Source organism: Narcine bancroftii, chromosome 3 (genome assembly GCF_036971445.1).
Source record: "Narcine bancroftii isolate sNarBan1 chromosome 3, sNarBan1.hap1, whole genome shotgun sequence".
NCBI lineage: Eukaryota > Metazoa > Chordata > Chondrichthyes > Torpediniformes > Narcinidae > Narcine > Narcine bancroftii.
The window spans coordinates 227,937,716-227,964,099 of NC_091471.1; the positions used below are offsets into that span (position 1 = coordinate 227,937,716).

Consider the following 26,384-nt stretch of genomic DNA (forward strand, 5'->3'; position numbering starts at 1 on the left):
GGTGACATTGAGTGCGAGGTTGTTGTTGGTGCACCGTCCCACAAAGTTTTCAATGTCCCTTCTGTATGCTGAATCTTCACCCTGTTTTTATACAACCCACTAACGTGGTATCGTCAGCAGATTTGTGAATGGTGCTGTCGTCGTACTGAGCCACACAGTCATGGGGGTAAAGTGAGTTGGGCCAAGTTAGCAATATTTTTAAAACAGTGAAGTGTGTAAGGTGTTTTCTCAGTGTTTTAGAGTCGCAGTGAAGGTTCCAGCCCTAAATGTTGTCTGACCATTTCTCTCCATGGATGCCACGTTTTAACCACACAGACACCCCAGCTCTCGCTGCTTGCTCAGTATTCCACCATCTGGAATTCTTGTGTTTTTTTCTGAAACATAGAAGCTGGTTGTTTTTAAATTAACTCACCACCTTTAAACAGCTGTTTCTGCACCAATGTTTTTCTTGATATTGTTTGATATTCCCTAGCTATGTACACGATGATAAAAAATTCAAATTGTAAAAAGGAAAGAAATCACTATGTATGAAAGAAGAAGATAAAAATATAAATCACAGGCAGCAATGAGGAAGCGAAAATGAGTGGGATTGATAAATTAGTTGGGAGCTGCCCCAGCAACAACCTTTCACTCAGTGCTCGCAAAACTAAGAAACTGATTGTGGACTTAAGGAAGGGGAAATCAAGAGAACACGAACCAGTCCTCATCGAGAGGTCAGCAGTGGAGAGGATTAGGAATTTCAAATTCCTTGGTGTCAGCAGGTCTGTGGATCTGTCCTGGGACCACCACGCTGATGCAATCATGAAGGAGGCTCGCCAGCGGCTCTATTTCACAAGGTTTATAAGGAGATTTGATATGACACCAAAGACTTGCAAATTTCTACAGGTATGTGTGAGTGAGTGAAAGGGTGTGTGTGTGTGTGTGTGTGTGTGTGTGTGTGTGTGTGTGTGTGTGTGTGTGTGTGTGTGTGTGTGTGTGTGTGTGTGTGTGTGTGTGTGTGTTTGTTTGTGTGTGTGTGTGAGTCTGTCTGTCTGCGTGTGCATTCATGCACATGCGTGCGTATGCTTTTGTGCACATGTGTCTGAGGGTGTATGCATGCATGCGTGTGTGCTCACACGTGTATGGGCATGTGTGTGCTTGTGTGAGCATGCATGCATGTGTGTGTGTGCATGCATGTTTGTGCACACACGTGGATATGTGCCTGTCTGTGAGTGTATGTGTGTGCGCATGTGGTTGCATGTCCGCATACCTGACAATGCTCAAAACCTACCCAAAATATTGATCTCTCAAGAAATAGATCCAGATTTTAACCATATTGAAAATTTAATTAAAAATAAATTTAGACATACAGTTCGGTGACAGGCCATTTCACCCACAAATCTTTGCCGCCCAATGTACACTCAATTAACCCACACTACAATGGGTGGAAACTGGAGCCCCCAGGGAAAACCCACTGAGTTACAGGGAGAACATACCAACTCCTGACAGACAGCGCAGAATTCAAAGCCTGGTGCTGATCACTGGCGCTGTGAAAGCGTTGTGCTAACCACTAGACCAACTGTGCCACACCAATGAAACATGGCCAAAATTAATTCTGAGGCTGTATGTGTGTGAACAATGGAAAAATTGGGCTGAGAGGGTGATTCCTGCAGCAGTATTTCTAATCCTCAGTGGGTCTATCGATGTGTATATTACCATAGCTGATTCATGTTTCGTGTATTCTCACTGTTTCTTTATGGGGTAACTTACTGTCCTTATCTCATTGACATTCATTTGTCAATGTTTCATCGTTAACCTGTTTATTTGTGCATGGGAGCTTTCCTAACTTACATCTATGTAAATATGTTCAGTGGTCCTGGAGAAAAGCTGTCTCATCTTTGCTGTGCGATCGAGGTATGAACGATCAATAAATGTGACTAGACTTCCCTTGAATTTTGAGGCTATCACTGTTGTTGCTGGTTTCAGTGAACACAGATGTCATGCTGATTTCCTTTGTTACTCTGGTGTAGTTATCACCAATTAACTTTGTAAAATTGTGCCCAACTAACTAATGTTGTGACGTCACAGACTTCACCTCCTTTCTCTGCTATTCCCCCAGCATCATCTCCTTAAGTCAAGTCAAGTTTATTGTCATCTGATTGAACACGTACAACCCGACGAAACAGCGTTATCTGGTCCTCGGTCGAAAAACATGCAGGGAAATGACCAGACATATCACATATACATACAGACAAACAATACACATGCAGGGCAAGAATTATATCTCTAAAAAATAATTTAGAAATATTGTTTTGTACAACCGAGAGTCTCGGATGGCTAGTGTGAGCAGTTCCTTTGCTTGTTCAGCATTCTCACTGCCTACAGGAAGAAGCTGCTCCTCAGCCTGGTGGTGCTGGCTCTGATGCTCCTGTATCTCTTCCCTGACGGCAGCAGCGGAAAGATGCTGTGTGCTGGATGGAAGGGGTCGTCAATTAATTTTGTGTCCCCTCTTCCGATAATGATCCCAGTAGATCACGTTGTGGGGAGCGGGGAGGAGAGGGAGATTCCATTCATCCTCTCTACCACCCTTATGGTCCTGTGGATTGAACTCCAATCCATTTCTCGGTGGCAACCATACCTCCCAGCCAGGACGCTGTCTGGTGGCCTTGTCCGCTTCATTCTTCTCAGGGAGTGCAGTTGCTGTTACGCCTTCCTGACAAGTGAAGAGATATTGAATGTCCACGATAGATCACTAGTTAAGTGAACTCCAGGGAACTTGGTGCTCTCCACTCTCTCCACTACAGAGTTGTTGATGTGTAGAGGAGGGTGGTCGTTCCTGGTCCTCCTGAAGACCACCATCATCCTCATCATCTTGTCTGCATCAGGTCATTACTCTCGCACCATTTCACGAGATTTGCCACTTCTTCTCTGAAGAGCGACTCATCGCTGTTGCTGATGAGGCCGACGACTGTGGTGTCACCTGCAAACTTGATGACTCTGTTGGAGCCAGATCTGGCAATGCAGTCATGGGTCAGTCGAGTGAACAAGGAGCGGCCTGAGCACACAGCAACACTGCTGACTCCTGGAATGAGTTGTGTTCATTAGAAAGTTGGAGTAAGAAAGCAACACATTAGGCCTCTTGAATGCATGGGAAACTGATTACAAGAAAGCTGAAATTGGAGTTGAGTCAGAATTCCTTGAGGGCACCTGGCAGCACTGCTTCCCCCAGATCCCGAACCCTCTTTTCAGTGCTTTGCAGGAAATTTTACATCATTGACTTCAAAATATATTCATAACAGCTTTACTGACAGATCCTTTCACCTCTGCTAAGTGATCTGCACTTACAGAAGATCCCAGTGGGTGCAACCACATATTTATATCATTCACTTTACATTTTTTCTCCATCATATAATCTTATACTTTATTTTTTTCCCCTCCCGAGCTTTCATATGCAATTATTTTAATTATTGGTTGATGTTTCTGACAACCTCGAGTCGAAATAGAAGCTGGTGTTTTGTTTCTTTTACACCACTTCTTGACCCATAGTTTAATGTCTCTGGATTAAGTAAAGCAAAGAGAACAAAATTTGGTAATTGTACTTGAAATGAAAATGCAGCCCCATGGCATCTGCACTCAAAACATTTAAAATATATTTTCTCCCCTCAAAAGCCACTACCTTCACGTAATACCATATTTAGAAAATAACGTACATGAAATTCTTTAGCTTTGCCTATGGTAAGAAAGGCAGAGAGTTGCCACTTTGCCTTTTCATTGAAACATTTATTTTGAAAGTTCCCATAGATGTAATCATAGCCAGATACAAAATATAAAACTGAAAAATTTATATCAAATCCATTGCATGATGATATAAACCCCACTCAACAAACCTCAAAAAGAGAGAGAGGAAAAGAAATGAAATAAGAAAAAGAATAAAGAAAGGAAAGTAAGAATAGAAACCTGGCTGTCGGAGGACTCCCCTTACCACACGGCATCAATCATTTGTATTTTTTAATATAAAATCTAAAGGAGGTTGACGAGGCTCGACGGTTAAGGAAAAGGTCTATAAATTAATTCCCTATGGTGCGCTGTCAGTCAGAAGCAAACACACAAAACCAAAAGACAACCACAGGCTTTATTCGACGTTAATTTCCACAGAACCAGCTGTGAGATTGAGCTGCTGTAAACTCTGAGAATATCTTCGAAGAGCTGGCTCAGGCTTATATCCCGGAGGATGATTGACACCTGACTGGGTGGGGCTTGGTCTATTCAGTTCAGCTGATTGACAGCCATCCCAGATATTGCCTTGTCCCCATGCTCTTCTGCAGGTACAGAGGTTGCCCCCTGCAGTAGGCCAGTGGTATACCACATTCTCTCAATTTGTAAATATGGGTGCTAAATTTTCAAATATACATCATACTTATTTCTCTGATGAGAAGTAATCTTCTCCAAAGGAACACAGCTATGCATCTCTGCGTTCCACTGCTCCATACCCAGGTGGGGATCTGATTTCCGTGTTACTCCTCTACATTTTCTTGCCACTGTTAAGGCACTTTTTAGAAATTCTTTCTGATGTATCGATAATTTCAATTTGGGTCTTATCCCTTCAATATCATCTAATAAAAATAACATTGGATTTTGTGGAAATTTATTTCCTGAAACCCATTCTGAGTCACCGCTTTGTCCAGCACCCCTCACAGAAATGAGGCCCATCAAGGAATGGATTCACAACCTCTGGTTTACAAGACCATTTCTCTACCACGGAGCCACTCAAGTATTAAAACTTCTCCAGCAGTACCTCCCAACCTGTGGTCCATGGATTATAGGCGGTCCTTGCATTTGCAGCAAAGACTAAAATTACTGATACAATAAACAGGGTTGTAAATTTGACTACAAACAAAAGTTCTCAATAAAATTTCCCGCCAAACCAAAACTTAATCTCACCAGCACTGCCCCACCCCCCCACCCCCCCCCTTCCAATGATGGTCCATGATAAGTAAAGGAATATTTGTTGGTTTGTGGATTAAGGACTACTGTTATACAGCTCTGAATGTACAAGGTTTTGGTTCACCTCTCTCTGTGTCTGCTCATGTTTCCCTGCATGGATTTGTTAAATGTGGATGATCAAAGCAGCTGTTAAAAAGTAAGTAATTAATTGAATTCAGCAAAGAAACCAAAGCATTATTTAAATATAAGGGTTTGCAATAGTTAACAAAAAAGGAAAGTTTGAGTGAGAGTAGTGGAAATCATTTACATATTTATTTTTATTCCTATCAGTTCATCCACCCAGTATCTATTATGGGTACTGTAAGTACAATGAACATACTTTTTATCTAGAGTTCCACCAGTTGGCAGGTTGAATAGGCTGTTAGTGTACCTCGTGCTTTAGCCTGCAAATAAAATATGCAAGAAAGGCCCATCAAGACATTCATTCTCTTGGCAACACTGTTAAATTGCAGTTCAAGGCTCAAGGTAATATCAAATGTTAACCTCTATGGATAAGAATGTATTCTGCAGCTGGAATGTCCCCAAACAGCTCTATTTAAAGAAGGCATCAACGATTTTTGAGTTTGTTCAGGGAGAAAGAAAGTTGTGTTTTCCAGTTTGTGTTCCAGAGTGCATTGCCTGCCTGATGCTGAGGTGAATGACTTGACTGTGAGGCTTCTGTATAAACCAGTTCTTAGAGATAAAATGGATTAGTGGGTCTTCCCATCGGAATGCAAGATAAGGAGGCTGAAACAAGAGCATAGAAGAAAAAGACATCTGCAATTGCCTCTTCAATGCTGCGGCCACAGTACACTTCCCATTTAAGAAATTAGTTCCAAACAGTGCCACTGAGCTTTCTCCTGCTGAACTGACGCAATTTTCTGGATACATAAATAATAATGACGGTGACAAATTTGCCACATGTACTATATCAAGTTGAACAAATAAATCATACAAGGGCCATTTTCTGGGCCTATCTTAATTATTTAGGCCCCAGTTTGGTTGCCTCTCCATGACAATGAGTCCATTCTGAATGTATGAGATATATGTTTTTTTATATATATATTTAATTTAGAGGCACTACACGGCAACAGGCCCATCTGGCCCATGAGCATATGGATGCCATGGCTTCAGCAATCCAAAGATGATTTACTATGCAGGGTTCTGGGCTGTTATTAATTTCGCCTAGATATCAGGTAGGAGAGGGTGCTCATGAAAATGCAGGGAATGAGCATTCACTCCAGAAAGCAAATACAGTATGTTTCCCCATATCTGAAATTCGGTTAACTGAAAAGTTCAATCGTCCAAACTTTTTTGGCGTCTGTTAGTGCCAGTTTGATAACAATGGAGCTCAGAAACAGCCTGGAAGACAGACGCTGAATGGCTTGATGCTGGCTCAGAGAAGCAGGCTGCAATCTCAAGCCATCAGTAAGGGACTGGAGGAAGTCAGTGGGTCAGGCAGCGTGTGGGGAGATTGTCCTCATTTCAGGTAACTCCCTCCCCTCTCTCTTTCCATTTCTCCTTTACTGATATGTCTTTATGTTATTTGGGAGGCTTCTTAAATAACTTAGAGATGCAATATTCAAATAACAAAAGAGACTTTACTTACTGATGCCTTCCACCATCTCAGGAAACTGTTCACACTCTCATACATACACCTCACAGTGGTGCACTACAGTTACTACAGTGAGAAGGATGTATTCTTACGCAGTTACAAAATAGTTTGCATTATCTTAACAATGTAACACACCCTGCGGGTGTTATTGAAGGGAATGCCGAATTTCTTGAGGCCTTGCTTGACTTTGCAGCCTTGGCCTTCTTCCTTGTAGGATGCAATTGTTGTGTGGGTCGTAAATCACAACATGAGGAAAATCACCACCCTGTTTTGGTCAGTGATGCTTGTGAGTGCCCAGTATAGGCTACATACACCGTCTTGTTTTTGGAGATACTAAGACCCAAAGTTACACAAGAACCTCTCTGAGACAACAGATGACTAGAGTATTGAAGTGCCAATTGATGAAGTAGACAAAGACGATGTGGTCAAACAATAATCATGGCTTTTATTAGCAGAAACACATGGTACAATAATGAAATACAATACACAGTTATGCCCAAGGGGAGTGTCCTTAACAGTAGAGATAATGCACAGCCAATGTTAGTACAGCAAGGCTCGCCAGAAGGGAGACAGGCAGCTTGGCAGACATTCACCACAAGTATATCAACCAGTTTTTACAGACGAATGGAGGAATAGTGAGTGTTGAGGCAAATAAAAAACTTATCTTTTATTTTCTTCCTTTTTTGGTGACTATTTTATTTACATTTTCAAATCAACATGAGATCCATCAATTACATAAAAGAAACATAATCTTATCATTCGATGTGGATTTTGAGTAAGGAAACACAAGAAAAAAGAACAAGCCCTAACCCTCCCCCCTCCCACCCACTCAGGGGAGAAAAGGAGAGAAGTAGTCAATAGAACTGAAGCAAGAAAAGGAGATGAGAAAAAAAAAAGAAAGGAAAATAGTTTCATTGGATTCATCCATCTCCTGCCAGGGACTTACCTGGAATCCCCAGGTGGTTCTCGGGTACAGGGGGCCAAGGGCGGGGGGGAGGGTGGTGGTGGTCGTCGTTAACAATCTACACCTATGTGTTGAAGACATGGACTCCAAATTTTTAGAAAATCATTGTATTTTTTGCAAAGGTTAGAAGTAATTTTCTCCAGGGGAATATAAGCATATATTTCCACTTTCAATTAAGATCTTATTTAAGGGACAAATTGGACCCAATGATGACCTGACCGCAGAGCGATGAAGTAGAGAATCTGGTTCAAAAGGGGACTACGAGGAAATTTATTTCAAAAGCGTATTTCCTACTTCAAATGGGTATCCCAAAACTGGGTTACATAAATCTAGATGGGAAACAGATTTGGGAAGACCGATTGATTGACTGATCTTCTCCAAGTATTGGTGGCACAGATTTTTAAAAATATAATTACAACTAACTAGCGATGAATAATTATAATTTTATTCATCAGCTATATTTAACGCCGGAGAAATTTAAAAAATTTGGTTTTAGTAAGTTGGATTCTTGTTTTCGATGTGATCAGACGGCCAACACTTTTTTGCATACTGTTTGGCTTTGTGATCGATTGCAACAGTTTTGGAAAGGTATTCAATCTGTTTTTAACAGTTTATGTAATATCCATCTTGTATTAGATCCCGATATATTTTTATTAGGGAATATGCAATCATTAATCGATTTAGGTTTAGAGGATTATCAGATTTCATTTATTTATTTAGCTTTAGTTGTGGCTAAGAAATGTATAGCACTTACTTGGAAAGATAGAAATATATTAACTTTAGATAAGTGGTATTTGGAAATGAAATTTTGTTTGACTATGGAAAGGATATCTTTTTCAATTCAGGATAAGATGTCTTTTTATAAGTTAAAGTGGACTCCGTTTGCTAATTATAAGTTTGATTTAAATATATGTTTAAGTGTGATATTTTAGTATTGACAATTTTTTTTTGTTGTTAGAATTTTTTTTTAGGTTAAGTTTTATCTCTTTTTTTTTGCAAGTGGGTATTTTTTTTTCCATATATAATATTGTCAATTTTATTAACTCTTCACTCTTTATTTGGGGGGGGAGGGTTGGACTAATTTTAAGTTAGACTATTAATATTGTGTTACAATTAATGGGGGGGGGGTTAATTTTGTGTAGTTTTCTGATGTAATATTATAATCATACCTTTTTTAATTTTTTTTTTCTATTTTTCTTTAAATGTAATTATTTATTGTATTCTTGTTATAAAATTTTAAATAAAGTCTTAAAAATATATAATTACAACTGTGTAATAAGTTTAGTTTAGCTTGTCATTTAATTAATTTGATGTAATGTTTGGAGTCTAAATTGTGTTTAGTCTGACGTGTCTTATGGTCTACCCTAATGATGCACCAATCTCCAGGAGTGTTATCTCATTTTTGTTTTAAACTGCTGCTCATTATAACAGCCACAGTTTTAAGAAATGATGATCAGCTTCGAATTTGTATTGATTTCCCCCCCCCCCCCCCGACCTCAGATAAAAAAACTTGGCCTCGCTTTTGTCATGGTTGTCTAGGGAGGAGCAACTCTGGCCCAGGTAGTTTGGGTTTGCAGGGAATGAGGTTGAATCGGCCGCGCCAGTGGGTTTAAGCAGCCTGTAACCACCCATATGTTTCTCCGACCCATGACTGTTCCGCGAGATGATTCTCTTGACCAGTGTCTAGTCTTTTGTGTTTGCATATTTTTTGATTAATTGATGAAAAGCACTTTGGAGGAACATTCTGTTGTGCTTAAAATGTGTTATATAATAAAATATTTAATTCAATTCAATTCAATGAGGAAAGCTGGTCCGACTTATGGTCAGGGCACCGTGACCAATACTATTAACGTAAGGTGCAGATTGGCACAATGCTATTTTTTGTACCAACTGTATCTTACGCTGCAAAAATTACACAAATTGAAATCAGATCAGTGTTTCAGATGCGGCAAAGAAACAGGAGCCTTTTTGCATTCATCCAGGTCATGTTCCAAGGTGAGGGCTTTCTGGGAAGATTTGGGAAATCTAGAACAAATCACTAAGATTCGATTTATACAGATAATGGAATGGTTTCTATTGGGAACATAGCAGATGTAAGACCTAATAACAACTTGTCTTTCCATAGCATCTTTAAGGACCTTAGGGTGTCCCAAAGCTATCATAGTTGAAGTCTAAAGTTGTTACTGTTATAATGCAAGAACCACAACAGCCAGTTTTTGCCAGTAAGTTTGCATAAGTAGTTCCTTCAATGTGAGAACCATTCAGCTCTCTTCAATCTTTAACAAATGAATCTTTGGATGAGCTCTTATTTTTTTCTCTTGACAATTTCAACAACTTTAACTACAGTCCCTCCAGGAGTTGATTTTTAAATTTCAAATTTAAATTAAATTTGGACACACAGCATGGCAACTGGCTCACAAGTCCATGCAGCCAATTAACCTACGCCCCCGATATGTTTCGAACGGTGGGAGGAAACCGGAGCCCCCAGGGAAATCCCGTCCAGTCACGGGGAGAACGAACATTCTCCTTACAGACAGCGTGGGATTCAAACCCCAGTTCCGATTGCCTTGATCGCTACTCCAACTGTGCCCCGTTATTTTTAGTACCGGTCTTAGTCCAGTACATCTCTTCCTACTCCTGCATTGCTTCTGTAGTTCTGTAACAATCTCAAATGGCCACCTGAATGATGCATTGGCTTCGCAGCTTGTATCGCAATAAGTCAAATTTAAAAATCCTAATTTGTGAGCACTGTGTTTATGGATGTACAAGTTCTGTTTTTGTGGCAACATTATTTATGTTGAGTCTGGGAAAAGTAAAATAAAACATACACACGCAAATTCAAAAAGGCTCCAGTGTGTCTCTAAATTGAGTGTGGCCATAAATCTGACCCTTTTGTCTATACCTTTACGTATTTCTATTTGTCTATGGCATCAGCACGAAAGCCATTTCTTTTTTGCTATTCATACTAAACTTGAGAAACCAAAAATAATCGTGTTTTGACTTTAGAATTTAAAGTAAATTGAGTGCATGTGTAAAACAGGTACATGCCTTTTTTTTGGCTTAATCTAATCTCTGGTATTACACTGCCAGGATAAACTGAAGAAATTCCATCAACGGCAGACTTAATGGTTTTATTAAATTACTGATGGGTGATGATAAGAAAACATGAAGGACTTGCTATTCTCAGGCTTCGTTGTGTCCTTTGCAATCAAGTCAGTGATTTTTCACTGGTTGAACCACTGAACCCTTCAAGGGAATATAAAAGCACACAAACCCCAGCACCATGTTACATTCCAGTGATGGCTGTGTTTCTGCATTGGCTCACTTTCACTTTGTGTATTGTCATTCTGTTTTTTTTCCTTTGGCCAGGAAAAACCTTACCAGTGTTCAGAATGCAACAAAGCTTTTAGTCAGAAAAGGGGCCTAGATGAACACATGAGGACTCATACAGGAGAAAAACCATTCCAATGTGATGTAAGTAACTGGAACTATATTTTTTTGGATTATTTAACTTTTGATCAAGAGTCATCACACAACCAATCAGTTCGAATGAAGATATGGTGTAATGATTCAAACACAACATTTGATAATATTCTCTTACATAGCCTTTCTATCTCAGTGCCATTGCCTGTGGATATTTAAACACGATACGATACTACGATACAATTATTTCATTGTCATTTAAGAGCAGACTAAAAAACAGCACACAGTAATAAACGAGATAGCATTCTTCCAAACCACAATGCTACCTCATGAGATTACACAAAAACAGTGTAGACAACACAAGATTACACCATACTTATACCAGAAAAAAACAAAAGAAATGAAAACCTACGAGGCTGGAAATGCCGACGCAGTGAATAAGAAAAAAATCCTTATGTGGAAGGAAATTTGTCCAATGAGGAAAAAAGAACAGAATCCCAAAATGCTCAAGCAATTTCTTTGCCTTTGTGGAAAATTCCAGTTGTAAATCAGTTCCCTGAAGAAACAACAGTACTTTGGGATTACCATGCATGTCCACCAAGTTGCAGTTGATTATTTACTGCAGATGCCCAACTTCTCATGAAGGCAAAAGCGGAATTGGAAATGGTGAATAACACCCAGTCCTTGAAATGGATAATATGCATTTACCTCTTTTTCCTATTCCCTTACAGTGTTGAAGGAGGCCATTTAGCCCATTAGGGTTTTGGCCAATTTACAGTGCAATCTCTCCTATGTTTGCTGTAACTTATTGTTCCCACAGTGCAACACCAGAGCCATTTGCAGTAACTAATTGACTTGCCACAGAATCATTTATTTTAATGAGAAATGCCCACAAAAGCCTGAGATACATAATAATAATGTTTAGTTACTTTACTTATTTGAGAGATTTTAATATTTTTTGTTGCTTTAGAATGTTTGTAAAATACACTGACATTTTCAAATTGCATTTCAATTTCTGGGGGAAAAGCAGTCAGCTCTGGCTTAGTTTGCTGCAAAATATTTTTTTCGCACATTTGTGTTTATTCTGGCTCTTCTCTTCCATTACTCTCTATCTCCGCCACCACCTCTCAACATGACAACATCAATCTCCAACATAATCCCATTATAGTGGCAATGGCCCTTTTGCTATGGAGGAATGCACTATCAGGGATAGAGCGTAGAACAGTACTGCACGTGATCTCACTCCCTCCCTCTCCTAATGTGGTGCGACCACTATTGTGTACAGATGTATATATGTACTGTATGGGCTGGCCCGCCCCCTGAACCTGTGACTCCTCCCTCCCAGATATCCCCATAAAGGCTGTTATGCCTAGACCCCTCCCTCAGTATCTGCTTTGGAACTGGGCCAGCAACATGCAAGCTGTGCTGACACTGATTAAAGCTTATTAATCACGACTCTCTGTCTGATTGTGGTTGATTGGTAGTCCACCTGGATATTCATCTGTCTACCGACAAGCTTCTTAAACATTACTATTGAATATGCTTCCACTGCTTTTCATGACAGCCTATTTCAGGGACCTACCATTCTCTCTGTAAAAAAAAACTTGCCCTGCACATCTCCTTCATATTTTCCTCCTCTCACTTTCAATTCATGATCCCTGGTACAAAACATTTTTTCCCTGGGAAAAGGATTCTGGCTATCTACCCTATCCTTACCTTTTGTAATTCCTGTCAGCCTCCAATGCTCCAGAACTGACTGTGTCCAATCTCTCCTCGTAGGTGATACCCTTTAATCCAGGTAACATCAGAATTCAGAATCAGGATGTATTGTCATGACCAAGTCATGAAATCCTCCACAACATTCCTGAAAGGGGGCAACTAGGAGTGCCCACAGTGCTCTAAAGTCCACCCTAACCAGTTATCCAATGACAGTTCCAATGCTGCTTTTCCAATTCCCAGAGTGAAGCTGAAAGATTGTTTAGAAGTCTGTTAACGGGCCCTGCGATCTGCCAATTCTGGCTTAGTACAGCCAGATTCAGCAGCAGAAGATAGCCATTTTAAACTCCTGGTGTCAGTGGTAGGCATTGATATGATGCTGTGCAGCTGTTTGCACATACAATTTCCATGAAGAGATAATAATATACATTTAGTCACAGAAGTGATGACTGTGGGGAGATCTATAGTGCTGTGTGACTGTCTCACGTTACTCCTGTTGGTTCATTAAAGGTGATTAAGTCACTGGGTAGCAATATACCAATACCCATTTAGTTCCTTCGTATCATTTACAGATTAAATCATCAAAAGTAACTCAGCTTGAAAACATTATTTGATGTTTCTTAAATACATACTTAATGAATGGCATTAAATGACTTTGTAAAGTTGTGCTGGTTTAATGTAAAACATGAAAGAACTGTACAGCAGTTTGCAACTTCCCCCAGCCAAAATAAATTCTCTTCCATTGGTGGAATGAAATATACCATTAAAATGTCAACATTCAACATTCACATTAAAATTTTAATTTGTTTCCTTTTGTAATGCTACAACCTTGGTCCCAGTTAACTACGATTATCACATTATATAAATTTGTGGTTTAAGGTGGATCTGATAACTTGGCATGTGAAAAGCTAAGCTTGTTTAAAACCAAATAAAAAAGGTCCAATCTACCCATTATTGATCATCTGTGTGATGAACTTTCAACTTTTCATACTGTGTCTATTTCAAGCCTTTATTTCCTGCATTCTATATGACAAAAGTCTCTGAATATTAAAACACCTTGTAACAATTTTGTACCAAAAAGCTTACATCTTGAGGTATTTGTGATTACTCATCTATGTAATTCCCAGGTTACACTCCATTCTCTTTCCAAAAAGATGGGTGAATTTCTATCAGTTACCATGAACTTGGCGGGGTGCACTGAGCCATAAACTTAAAGGAGCCTGAATTATTTCATCTGCCAAAGTTTTGCACTTAGCAATGCAATTCTCGGCAGCTGTTATATTTTTCAAAGTTCTTTTCTGACCGAGAGCTGAACTATGCAGAAAGCCCATTTGTCAGAGGAAGGAAGACATTGAGTAACATCTTGAGACTGGCTGATTTATTTCTGTTGCAAAAGCTCCGAAAAAAAATCCATCCTCCCTTCCATTTTCCATTTTCAAAAAATGCACCATGATCAAAACCATCTTTCTTTAGCAGTTACTCTATTTTTTGATGCATTGCTAGTTTCAACAATTATGGTACGTGTTGTTTGCATCTGTAGTCTGCTTGCCAGAAGTCTTTGTCCACAGCCCATTCTCTATTGGGTGAAAGTGCTGTGGTTCAGCATTGATCTGTTATAGCATTATAATTTTGTTATCTAAGCAAAATGCTATTATGGGTGGATTCAATTTGAGCAAATTAGTTGAGCCAAGCCATGCTTCAGATCACGTATTGGTTGGTTCAATGGCAGTATTGGCATAAACCCAAGCATGCATGGTGCTAAATTGAAAGGCACTCTTGATATCTCTGACTAGCACTTACGCCAGTGGTGTGGTAAAACTCAAAAAGGGATGAAAATAGTACGCTTGGATATTAGGCTTAATGTGTGTTACTACCTTTATTGAACACTTGGTCTAAATAATATAGTTTATGTTTAGCATTCTAATGACAAATGTTTTTGGTGTCTGGCCTTTCCAGCATGGGGTCCCCCTTTGTTTCATTCACTGGGGTTAGTTCACTTAATATATTCAAACGGAAGTTAGGTGTGGCCCTTATTGGCTCAAGGAATCAAAAGATGTGGAGAGAAAGATGGAATAAAGTCGCATGATCAGACATTTAATGGTGGAGTAGCTTTCTCATGCACCAGTTTTCGATGTTTCTATTTTGTTCTTGTTCAGAATGCAGGTGAAGATTTAATTACCTGCATTTCCTGTAAAATTTCCAACACATTTAACCCCACCTGTTTAAAATGTGCACAAAAAGTCGAGAAAGAGTTGAATAATTGGAATAATAACTGTGCAGGATTTCAACAGAATCAGGATCAGGATTTATTGTCATGAACAAGTCATGAAATTCGATGTTTTTACCGCAGCGTCATAGAGCAAACGTTCAAATTACAACCATCTTACAACATTACTATATTTAAAAAATAAAATAATAAGAACAATCATTGTGCACAAAAAGTAAAGCAGTTCCTTTGGGGATTATTCAGGAATCTGATGGCAGCGGGGAAGAAGTTGTCCTTGTGTCGCTGAGTGCTCGTCTTTAAGCTCCTGTTCCTTTTCCCCGAGGGTAGTAGAGTGGAGAGGGCTGGGTGGTGGTGGTGGAGTCTTGGAGGATAGAGGTTGCTTTCTTAAGACGCCTCCTCATGCAGATGTCCTCGACGGAGTGAAGTCTGGTCCCTGTGATGTTGCAGGCTGAGTTAATGACCCTCTGGAGTTTATACTTGCCCTGAGTGTCTCTGAACCAGGCAATGATGCAACCAGCCAGGATGCTCTCCACGGTCCACCTGTAAAGATTGACGAGAGTCTTTGGTGACATACCGAATCTCCCACAAAATGAATTGGCTGGAAGAGGTTCATAAAGTGAATGGAATTCCTATGATGTGCATGAGACAATTTTCTAAGTTGGAGCAAAAAAGGCAGGAAATGCTTCAGTTGATCAAGGGGCATAATTCAGAAGAGAAACAGAGAAAGCATTTCAACTCAAGGATCATATCAGAACTGGAAAAAGGTGTGATTTTTTTTGTTACAGATTGGGAGAAGGTAAGAAGGGGAGAGAGCAGAGTGAACATCTGTGATAAGATATAGGCAAAAGTATTGAGGAAGTAATGCTGTGAGAAACTATCATTTAGAGACAAGATAACCATATAACAATTACAATGCAGAAACAGGCCATTTTGGCCCTTCTAGTCTGCACCGAACCAAGTACTCTCCTCTAGTCCCACCTACCTGCACCCTCCCCATAACCCTCCATTCCCCTCCCATCCATATACCTCTCTAATTTTTCCTTAAATGACCAAATAGACCCTGCTGCCACTACTTCTCCCAAAAGCTCATTCCACACAGCCACCACTCTCTGAGTGAATGTTACTTCTAAACTTTTGCTCCTTATCTCTTAACTCATGACCTCTTGTTCAATCTCTCCTATTCTCAATGGAAAAAGCCTATCCACCTCAACTCTATCTATCCCTTTCATAATCTTAAATACCTCTATAAAATCCCCTTTCAACCTTATACGCTCCAAAGAATAAAGACCTAATCTGCTCAATCTTTCTTTGTAATCTAGATGCTGAAACCCAGATAACATTTTTGTAAATCTTCCTGCATCCTCTCTACCTTGTTGATATCCTTTCTATAATTTGGTGACCAGAACTGCACGCAGTATTCCAAATTTGGCCTCACCAATGGCTTGAACAGTCTCAGCATCACCTTCTAACTCTTGTGTTCTATGCTTTGATTTTTAAAGGTGAGCATACTAAAAGCCTTCTTCACCACCCTATCCACATGAGATTCTACCTTCAGCGAATGATGCACTGTTTTTCCAGATCATTCTGCTCCACTCTATTCCTCAATGCCCTCCCATTTACTATGCGTGCCCTCTTTTGATTAATCCTACTAAAGTGAAGCGCTTCACACTTATCCGCATTAAACTCCATCTGCCATCTTTCAGCCCACTCTTCTTACCTGTTCAAATCCCTCTGCAATCTTTGAAAACCTTCTTCATTATTCACAATTCCACCCATTTTAGTATCATCTGCATATTTACTAATCCAGATCCCTGAGTCACACCTCTTGTCACTGGCCTCCAGCCTGACCAACATTTATCCACTACGACTCTCTAGCATCTCCATTCCAGTCACTATTGAATCCATTTGACTATCTCAAAATTAATACCTAATGACTGAACCTTCCTAACTAATCTTCCATGTGGTACCTTTTCGAAGGCCTTACTAAAGTCCATATAGACAACATCCACCTGCACTGCCCTCATCAACATTGCTAGCCACCGCTTCAAAAAATTCAACAATTGATCATACATGACCTTCCACGCACAAACTCGTGTCGAGTGTTCCTGATCAGACCATGCTCTCCAGATACTTGTATATACTATCTCTAAGAAAGCTTTCCATTAATTTACCTACCACAGACGTCAAACTTACAAGCCAATAATTGCTGGACTTGCTCCTCGACCCCTTTTCAAACAATGGAACCACATGTGCAAAATGCCAATCATCCGGCACTGTAGCCATTTCTAATGATCATTGAAAAACTACTGTCAAAGCCTCTGCTATTTCCCCATTAACTTCTCTCAAGGTCCTGGGGAGAATCCTGTCGGGACCTGGAGATTTATCCACCTTAATATGGTTCAAAAGCTCTAGTACTTCCTCTTAATCACTATAGTTTCCATAATTATCCTCTTTGCTTCCTTAAATATCCTTCTCCTTAGTGAATACCGAAGAAAATAAATCATTCAAGATCTCCCCCATCTCTTTTGGCTCCACACACAGTTGTCTACTCTAATTCACTAAGGGTCCAATTGTATCCCTCACTCTCCTTTTGCTATTAACGTATTTGTAGAAACCTTTTGGATTTATTTTCATCCTGCTTGCTAGAAACTTTTGTAGAAACCTTTTAGATTTTCTAATTTCTTTCTTAGAATTCTTTTTACATTCAATGCAACTCCTTTATTCCTTGTTTCTTATATTTATTATTGATCTCCCTCTTTTTCAAACCAAGTTTCCAATATCCCTTGAAAACCATGGCTCTCTCAAACTTTTGACCTTGTCTTTTAACCTAACAGCAACATAAAGATTTTGTACCCTCAAAATATCACCTTTAAAAGACCTCCATTTCTCTAATACATTCTGCCCATAAAACAAATTGTCCCAATCCACTCCTCGTAAATCCTTTTTCACCTCCTCAAATCTAGCTGTTCCCCACTCGAAAACCTCAACCCTAGGCCCTGACCTATCCCTTTCCTTAATTACATTGAAGCTAATGGCTCCCCAACACATACCTTCATCGCCTGACTTATCTCATTCCCCAACAATAGATCCAACACTACCTTTGTTTAGTTGGTACCCCCTACGTATTGCTGTAAAAAAAAACAATCCTGCACACTGGGTTTCCCAATCTATATGTGGAAAATTAATATCTCCTACAATCACAACCCTGTGATACAACTATCTGCTATCTCCCTTCAAATTTGCTCCTCTAGTTCTCATTCCCCATTAGGTAGTCTATAATACAGCCCTATAAGTGTAACTACCCCTTTCCCTTTCCTCAATTCCACCCAAATAACCTCCCTTAGTTTATCCTGCCGAAGCACCAGTGTAATATTTTCTCTGATAAGCAATGCAACCCCACCCCCTCTTGCTATCACACCTAAAGCAACAAAATTCAGGAATAGTTCCAATCACATCCCTCCTGCAACCATGTTTCACTAATCGCTACCACATCATACTGCCATGTGTTAATGCATACCCTCAGCTTATCCACTTTCCTTATAATGCTCCTAGCATTAAAATATAGGCATTTCAGAGATTTCCCACTTCTTACTCTGTTTTCCCCTATCTTTACAAACAACTCCATACTTTTTTCTATCATCCCCCCCCTCCATCTTCATACAGAGCATCTCTCTTCACTATCACCTGCCTTTCCACCCTCAAACACTGTCTACAATCTTTCTCTGTTTGCAATCTCACCTTCTCCTTGCTGTGTTCTTCCATTTGCTTCCCTCCCCGCAACCATTCTAGTTAAAAGTCACCCGAGTAGCCTTAGCCAATGTCCCCGCCAGGATCCTGGACCCTCTGGGATTCAAGTGGAACCCATCCTTTCTGTACAGGTCATACCTACCCCAAAAAATGATCCCAGTGATCCAGAAACTTGAATCCCTGCCCCATGGTCCAACCCTTCAGCCATGCATTTATCCTCCACCTCATTCTATTCCTGATCTCTCATGACACAGGCAGTAATCCTGAGATTACTCCCTTTGCAGTCCTTCTTTTCAACTTCCTTCCCAACTCTCCACCTAACTATTTGAAAAAGAAGATGCAGCCATATCTGTGCAGAGAAATTGTCAAATTCAGTCTGAGATCCTTGGTGTAGAAAGCCTTGTCATTATTGCCTTGAATAAGTTGTCTATTTTTCTGACCTGTTACGTCCCCTCTTCAATAGTTGACATTCTCAACTGCATCTCCTTTCATTTCTTTTCATTGGACCAGAACAAAGAGGGATCCCCTTTGTTAGGTAAAACATCATGAGATGGGAATGTGCAGGGCTGTAACAAGATGTGAATGCATCCTTGTACGTACAAGATAAGAGAGACATTGATGGATTGAGAGGCAGGAAGCTAGCAGGGAAAGGATAGCAACAGTTTTAGTCATTGGACAAGTAATGATATGATGATATTCTAAGCACATATCCAAGGGTATAAAAAATCACCATTTTGCTGATAACGGCAGAATGCATTCTCCGACTAACATGGTTAGTCGCAAGTGTTACAATCCGGTAATAAAGAACAAAGAACCCTGATTTCGACTCAGTCTGGTGTTTGTCTCACTCATTCATGAACAAAGCAGACCTAACACCTTGTCCTTACCTTCTACCTTACCTTGCCTCTGTATGTCACAGACTATCTGCCATAATTTCCATTACCCTTCATGATTTACCACCCCTATCAAGCCCCATTGCCGTCTAAAGTTCCTGAAGTTCCCTTTATGACTGATTTGCCCTCCCAACACCACCATCCATTCTTTTTCCCCTGGCATTTTCCATGCAATTGCAGAACACCTGCCCTTTTATCTCTGCTTCCAAACATTCGGGGACCCAAGCTGTTCTTCCAGATGAAGCAACGTCTTCAAATTCAGTGTTTGGCCTTTGGTGCTAATGAAGAAAACAAATACAGATTTCTATTCAGTCCAAAATAGTGACCTAATACTTCGCAACTTCAGTCATTTTAATTCTCTCCCCTGCTTGTCCTTCAACATTTAAAAATTTTTTTTTTAAATTTAGGCATACAGCACAGTAACTGACCATTCCGGTCCATGTGTCCGTGCCACCCAATTTACACCAATTAACCTACACTCCTGGTACGTTTCAAATGGTGGGAGGAAGCCGGAGCCCTCATGGAAAACCCACGCAGACACGTACAAACTCTTTACAGACAGCGTGGGATTCGAATCCCAGACCCGAGGCTGTAAAGGCGTTGTGCTAAATGCTATGCCATCCATGCTGCCCATCTCAGTTGACCTCTTACCATACCTCAATGATGCCCACCAAAGTTGATGAAAAAGCACCTGATTTTCCTCAGGGCATAATGCAGCTTATGGGAGTTATTATTTAATTTGTTGTTTCAGATAACCATAATTTTGTTTTCTTCTACAGCAGTTTGAAACTTACCCAGTTCTCATGCCCTCTATCCTCTCCATCTTTCCCCTCCCTGCACTTGTTTGGTCACTTTTCCAGTTCCGATGAGGGGGTGGTCATAGACCAGAAACATTGGGACATTTCCCTCCCCTGCAGGTTCCGTGACCTGCTGAGTTCTTTCAGTGATTTTTGTATAAAACTCATTGTGTCAGGAGGCCAGCAAGGAAGGATTTGCCACTGAATCCTATAACGAGGACTGGACCAGAGCAGATATAAAAGTAAGACTAGAAGAATGATCATAATAAGAGATAGTTTGGATTAAAAAAGAAGTCAGTGTGATGAACACAGAAGCCATTAAATGAAGCGAATTCTGAGCAGCAATGCAAACATTTAATAATATTCAGCAAGTAGGTTTGTAATCAAGCACCTGCACTATTTCAGTCTTGGTCTCCTTACCAATTTAAGTACTGGTTTTAAAGAGTGTAGTTGAAAATGTATCGACCCTTTGCCTTTTAACCTGAATGGAAGATCTTGTGACATTGCTCAAAGGGGTTTATTTGATCTCATGGCCAATATTTACCCTCGGTCAACAACACCAAAGGAGGTCAGTGTGTACTTATCTAATTTGCTGTTCCTTCACTTGGTTGTGCACAAATTGTCTTCGACGTTCACCTACCAAAACCACACAGATAATCCTCCCTTTTGACTGTCGGTCTGTGCTCCTCCCCCTGCCCTTGCTCACCTTCTCCCCAACCTTTTAATTCCGACGCATGCCCGCTTTTTACTCATTCCTTGAGGAAGGGCTCAGGCTCGAAACCTTGATTATATATCTTTCTCTCCTGTGGGCACTGTGAGACCTGCTGAGTTCCTCCAGCATTTTTGTGTTTTTCCTACAATTGCAGACTGTCATGTTTCACCACATACTTCCAAATTTGGTCCCTTTATGCTTGAATTTCATTGCCACAGATTACTTTCGCATGATCACCTTCTTTATCTTTCTGCGCTTTCTGTTAGTTAATTCTCTCTTCTTACGCCGATAAATTGTGGACCTCCACCAGTGTTTTGATTTGTATGCAGACATTTATTCTCCATTTCCTTACAATCGTGCAATCTGTGGTGAGGTCAACCAGACAGAAGGAAATAGCATCCTGATTGTGAAGAAAAGCCATTTCTCTTTGGCTTAAATGCTGGCACTTACCCATCAGTTTATCACAGCAGTTTGAGAATGCCTGGTGCCTTCCTTTCAATGCAGTCCATGCATCTCATACCAAGATCCAGCATCTCAGTAATCAAACCACTGTTTGAATCTGTTAGTTCAGATTTGTACCATTGAAATATATATTTTTTAAATATGCAAGATCATCATATTTTATTACATTTGGAATTATCTCAATATTTAAATATTAGTATTATTGATTTCAGAAGCAATATAAAGACATTTTATATTTATTGAAAGTAATAAGTGGCTAATGAACCATAACAAGTCAAAGATAATATTGGGAAACTCAAATCCAAGTTATTATATCTATGTGATCTTATTTATCTACAAACTCCATCTAAAATAAACCTTATTATTACCTTTATCAAACTCATCACATATATGAAGCAAATGGAAAAGTTGCCTGTTTGCACTTTGGAAATGCAACGATAATTGATCCACGATCCAGCAGTACTGACATGCCCGGTGTAAAGCTGGTCCTGTAAAGGAATGCCTCCCCATTTTTAGAGATACAATAGATAGCTCCTGGTGGAATCTGGAGAAAGGGGTAAAAAAAGGAACTCAGCAGATCAAGCAACATCGGAACTGGGATTCAAGAGTGTGCTGAAGGCAAGATGGGCACCTGAAAGGTCTCAGGCACTGAAGGTTTCCCGATAGTATCAGGGGTTGGGACATGGTTGCTGCTGGATGGTACAAGGGTCTTTGCAGCTGCAGGGGCTACAGGCATTCTGGAGGAAAACCCAGTGGCTCTTGAAGGGACTCACCTTTGCTTTTCTTTCTCTTACTGTAAGGCAACGTTAACGGTAACTCTTTGTCGGCTTTATGACAGGCAGAAGGCAATTTCATGTAATAGTACATGTTCTGTACTATTACATGACAAATAAAAAAAAAGACTCCATGGCAGGAAATATACAGTGGAGAGGGTGGTGAAGAAGGCTTTTGGTATGCTGGCCTTTATAAATCATAGCATAGAATATAGGAGCTGGGAGGTGATGTGACACTGTTTAAGGCATGGGTGAGGCCAAGTTTGGAACATTGTGCTGTTATTATCAGAAGGATTTTAATAAGATAGAGAGGGTGCAGAAAAGATTTACTAAAAGGTTGCCTGGAATGCAGTATCTAGAATACAAAGAAAGATTGATTAGACTGGGTCTTTATTCATTGGAGCGTAGAAGGTTGAGAGGGGATTTAATAGAGGTATATAAAATTATGTGGGGAATAGAGAGAGTAGATGGGAATAGGCTCTTCCCCTTGAGGGTAGGAGAGATTGGAATGAGGGGTCATAAGTTCAGGATTAGGGGGCAAAACTTTAGAAGTAACATAAAGAGGAAGCTTCTTCACTCAGAAAGTGGTGGCTGAGTGGAATGACCTTCCGGAAGAGGTGGTTGCAGCAGGGTCAATTTTGTTATTTAAGAGGAGGTTGGATGAGTACATGGATATGAGGAGGTTGGAGGGTTATGGGCAGGGAGAAGGTAGGTGGAATTAGTGGAGTTCACTTAAATCGATGTGGACTAGAAGGGCTGATATGGCCTGTTTCCATACTGTTCCTGTTATATGGTTATATATGATATTTCAGTCAAAACCCTGCTTTGACACCGAGAAAGGAGAAGCACTTTTTGAAAGGGGTGGAAGTGAGTTCTGGAGGTGATAGGAGGACCAAGGAGACATGAGGGATGAAAGACAGGTACGTAGATAGTAACAGTGCCATTGGGATACAGAAGCAGGAGAATGAAAGGAAGCAGACAAAGGAAGGAAAATTAGGGCAGATGGAGCCAGGAGGTGGGGGAGGGAAGTTGGAGACAGCTGCTGAAGGAAGGAGACTGATAGGAGGGATGGTGGCCAATAAGAGAGGGAATATGGTGGACAGGATATGTGGGTGGTGGGCAGATGGAAGAGGAGAATGAGAAAGGAACTGCATAACGGGGCTGGGGGAGGGTAGTTTTGTAAAGAAGACCATGTGTGAGAGAACCAGGTGGGCAAGAAAAGGACCAAGGGGGAACGGGTTACTTGATATCGGAAGATTCATTGTTTGGGCCATTGCGTTGTAGGTTACACTGACAGAATGTGGATTGATGTTCTTCAAATTTACATCTAGTAATGGAGAAGGCCCAGAGCAGGCAATTGGGTCTGGAAGTGGGGAAGGGAATTAAAATGGCTCCAGCTGGCGTGTTGAGGACAGGTGCTTGGCAACGCTGTCACCCAGTCTGCGCCTGGTCCACCACAGCGAGAGCACCGAATGCAGTAGATAACGTCAGAGGAAATGTGTGTCAAACTCCACCTCATCTAAAGGGGCTGCTTGGGCCTCTGTATGGAGAGGTAGAAGGGCAGTTGGTGTACCTGTTGCAGCAACAAGTGCCTAAGGAGGTAGAGAGAAGGATGAAGAGGGAAGAGCAAGTAAAGGTCCCTCTGTAGAGCTGAAAGGGATGCAGGAGTAAGCTGTGGTTAGTGCAAGGGAGTGATTTCCTGACGTACACAATATGCATGTTGTTGCATCTTATGTGGACCATTACAAAGTAACTACATGATTTCCATAGTTGTATACAAAGCACATAGTGCCATAATGAAAGCGGTTAAAATGCCAGTTCTCATCAGGCACCCTGGCTTCAAATGGAGAGAAAGATTTGGATCAATGTTGGAATGAAGAGAACCAGAGAATGGGACAGAGACAGTTTCTGAGACCATAAGCTATCTGAGCTGGATATCTGGGCCAAGATTCTGAAGGGTCAAGACTCCACCTAAAAGAAAAGAGAAAACCTTACTTGGGTCATAGGGTCCATCACAGACAATTATACGATTACCTTGGTGATAAGCTCCCTAATGGCAGTTTAGTGATGACGTGCACTTTAATTAACACTTAAACTAGCCTTCCCTTTCCTGTTTAGGTCCGCTATCAAGGTCGACAAGGGCTCAAGGAGTAACAGTAGTCCCAATTGCCGGAATATCAATCTTGCCTTGATCAGAACAGAGTTGAGGAGATTTTTTTTTCCCACCAAAGAGTAGTGAAGGAAATAATTCACTGCTTAGAAGAGTGGGGTCGGTAGGAATGCTCCTTGTGTACTTGGAAATGCCCCCCAAAAATCTAGGATATTGGTGCAAATGTAGGATCCTAGCTCAAGACACTTCTCTTGCTGTAATTTTCATTTATTTTAATGTTACTTGATTGATATACCTAGATAGGAGACATACTGCCTAGTATGCCCTTGTAATAGCAAGGTGCAAAACTTGGCCTGGGTGCTATCTATAATGTTCCCTCCTGTTCATGACTTTGTTCCTTCATTATTTCAGGTCTGCGATTTATCATTCAGCCTGAAAAAAATGCTGATTAGACACAAACTGACACACAACCCAAATCGGCCAATGGCAGAATGCCAACTCTGTCACAAAAAATTTACAAGAAATGACTACCTCAAGGTTCATATGGAAAATGTGCACGGAGAGACGGACAGCTGAGGCTCAGACCTTCACGTTCCATGGGAGACCTTCAAAATTCCTGGAGCTCAGACAATTATTGTTCAGTGCTATGGTTGACTGCAACTGCCAGTGGCGTTGAAATGTATTACCTGCCAGATATGTCTAACTTACAAAGATCTGATTTGTATTCTTCAGTAGCTAATATGTTTTTTTTTAGTGAAGATGACAGCCTGCTGTGAATGGGGGATATAGATTTCAAAATTCCAGCTTTCATGACCCTTCCGAGGTTGTTGGACTATTTTTTAGCAACACAAGTTCTTATTCATTCTCCTTACCCCATTCACACAAAGACTTGGTCATTTTTAATCTTTACACTCTCACCAGAATTAAAGAATTCTCTTGTGAAGATGATTTATTTTCAGATTCCAGATCATCTTTCAAAAATGCACAGGGGTTTTAAATTTTAAATTTAAATTTTAAAAAAACTTAGACATCCAGCATTTCGGCCCGAGTCCGTGCCGTCCAATTTAAACTCTATTAGCCTACACCCTGGTATGCTTTGAAGGGTGGGGCGAAACGGCAGCCCCCGGAGAAAACCCACACAGGCATGAGGAGAATATACAAACTCCTTACAGACAGCGCAGGATGCGAACCCCGGTCCGGTCCCGATTGCTGGCGCCGTTAAGGTATTGTGCTGACTGCTTCGCCAGCCGTGCCGGGTTATTGGTTAACTGGGGTATTTCAAGGGCTTGTCCCTGTAACTATGCTGCATGACCAAATTTCAAATTCACCTGCTGCGGCTGAAAAGCCATTCCTATCTAGAATATGATTTGTGTCAGATGAAAACATTTTAATGCAATCATAATTTGCAACTTACACATTTTAGACATTTTTTAAGTAAAAATATGAAATTTTCCTCATCTTGTTCTTTTTATATGTGTTTTGGTGTAAATTTAAAACCCAACACCCAACCCCAACCAACCAATTTTCCCTTGCAACCGCTGCAACCATGCCTGCTTGTCCCGCATCGGACTTGTCAGTCACCAACGAGCCTGCAGTGGACGTGGACATACCCCTCCATTAATCTTCGTCCGCGAAGCCAAGCCAAAGAAAGAAAATATTATTTATTATCCATTGGCTTCATATTAACAATCATTTGACTTTTGAGCTCTTACTTTGTTTTGAGTGTTAAAGTGATTTTCATTGTCTCCAAAATGTTAACCTTACTTTGGTTTACCACCCAAATCAATAAAATCCAATTCCAGTTAAACAAAGAACCCATTCTGCAGAGTTTGCTGCGTTCTGACCATTAGTATTGAGGTCAAAATTCCGATATTTCATTTTGCTAGATCTTGGAAAATAGAATTGGCTGCGAAATGACTCATCATATGATCTTTAAAATCAATTGAACGGAGTGCATTAAATCGGAATACATCAGCTTGCTGC

At 40.5% G+C, this 26,384-nt stretch overlaps 1 protein-coding gene across 1 annotated transcript in view; it reads left to right on the plus strand.

Annotated features, from left to right (window-relative positions):
- Nucleotides 1-25,853, plus strand: part of prdm5 (PR domain containing 5) — a 516,233-nt gene extending 490,380 nt beyond the window's left edge. The window contains exons 15-16 of the mRNA XM_069926793.1: nucleotides 10,911-11,015; nucleotides 24,813-25,853. Coding sequence (XP_069782894.1) covers nucleotides 10,911-11,015; nucleotides 24,813-24,977 — 270 coding nt within the window. The 3' untranslated portion in view covers nucleotides 24,978-25,853. The remainder of the gene's footprint in view (nucleotides 1-10,910; nucleotides 11,016-24,812) is intronic.
- Nucleotides 25,854-26,384: the final 531 nt, after the last annotated feature.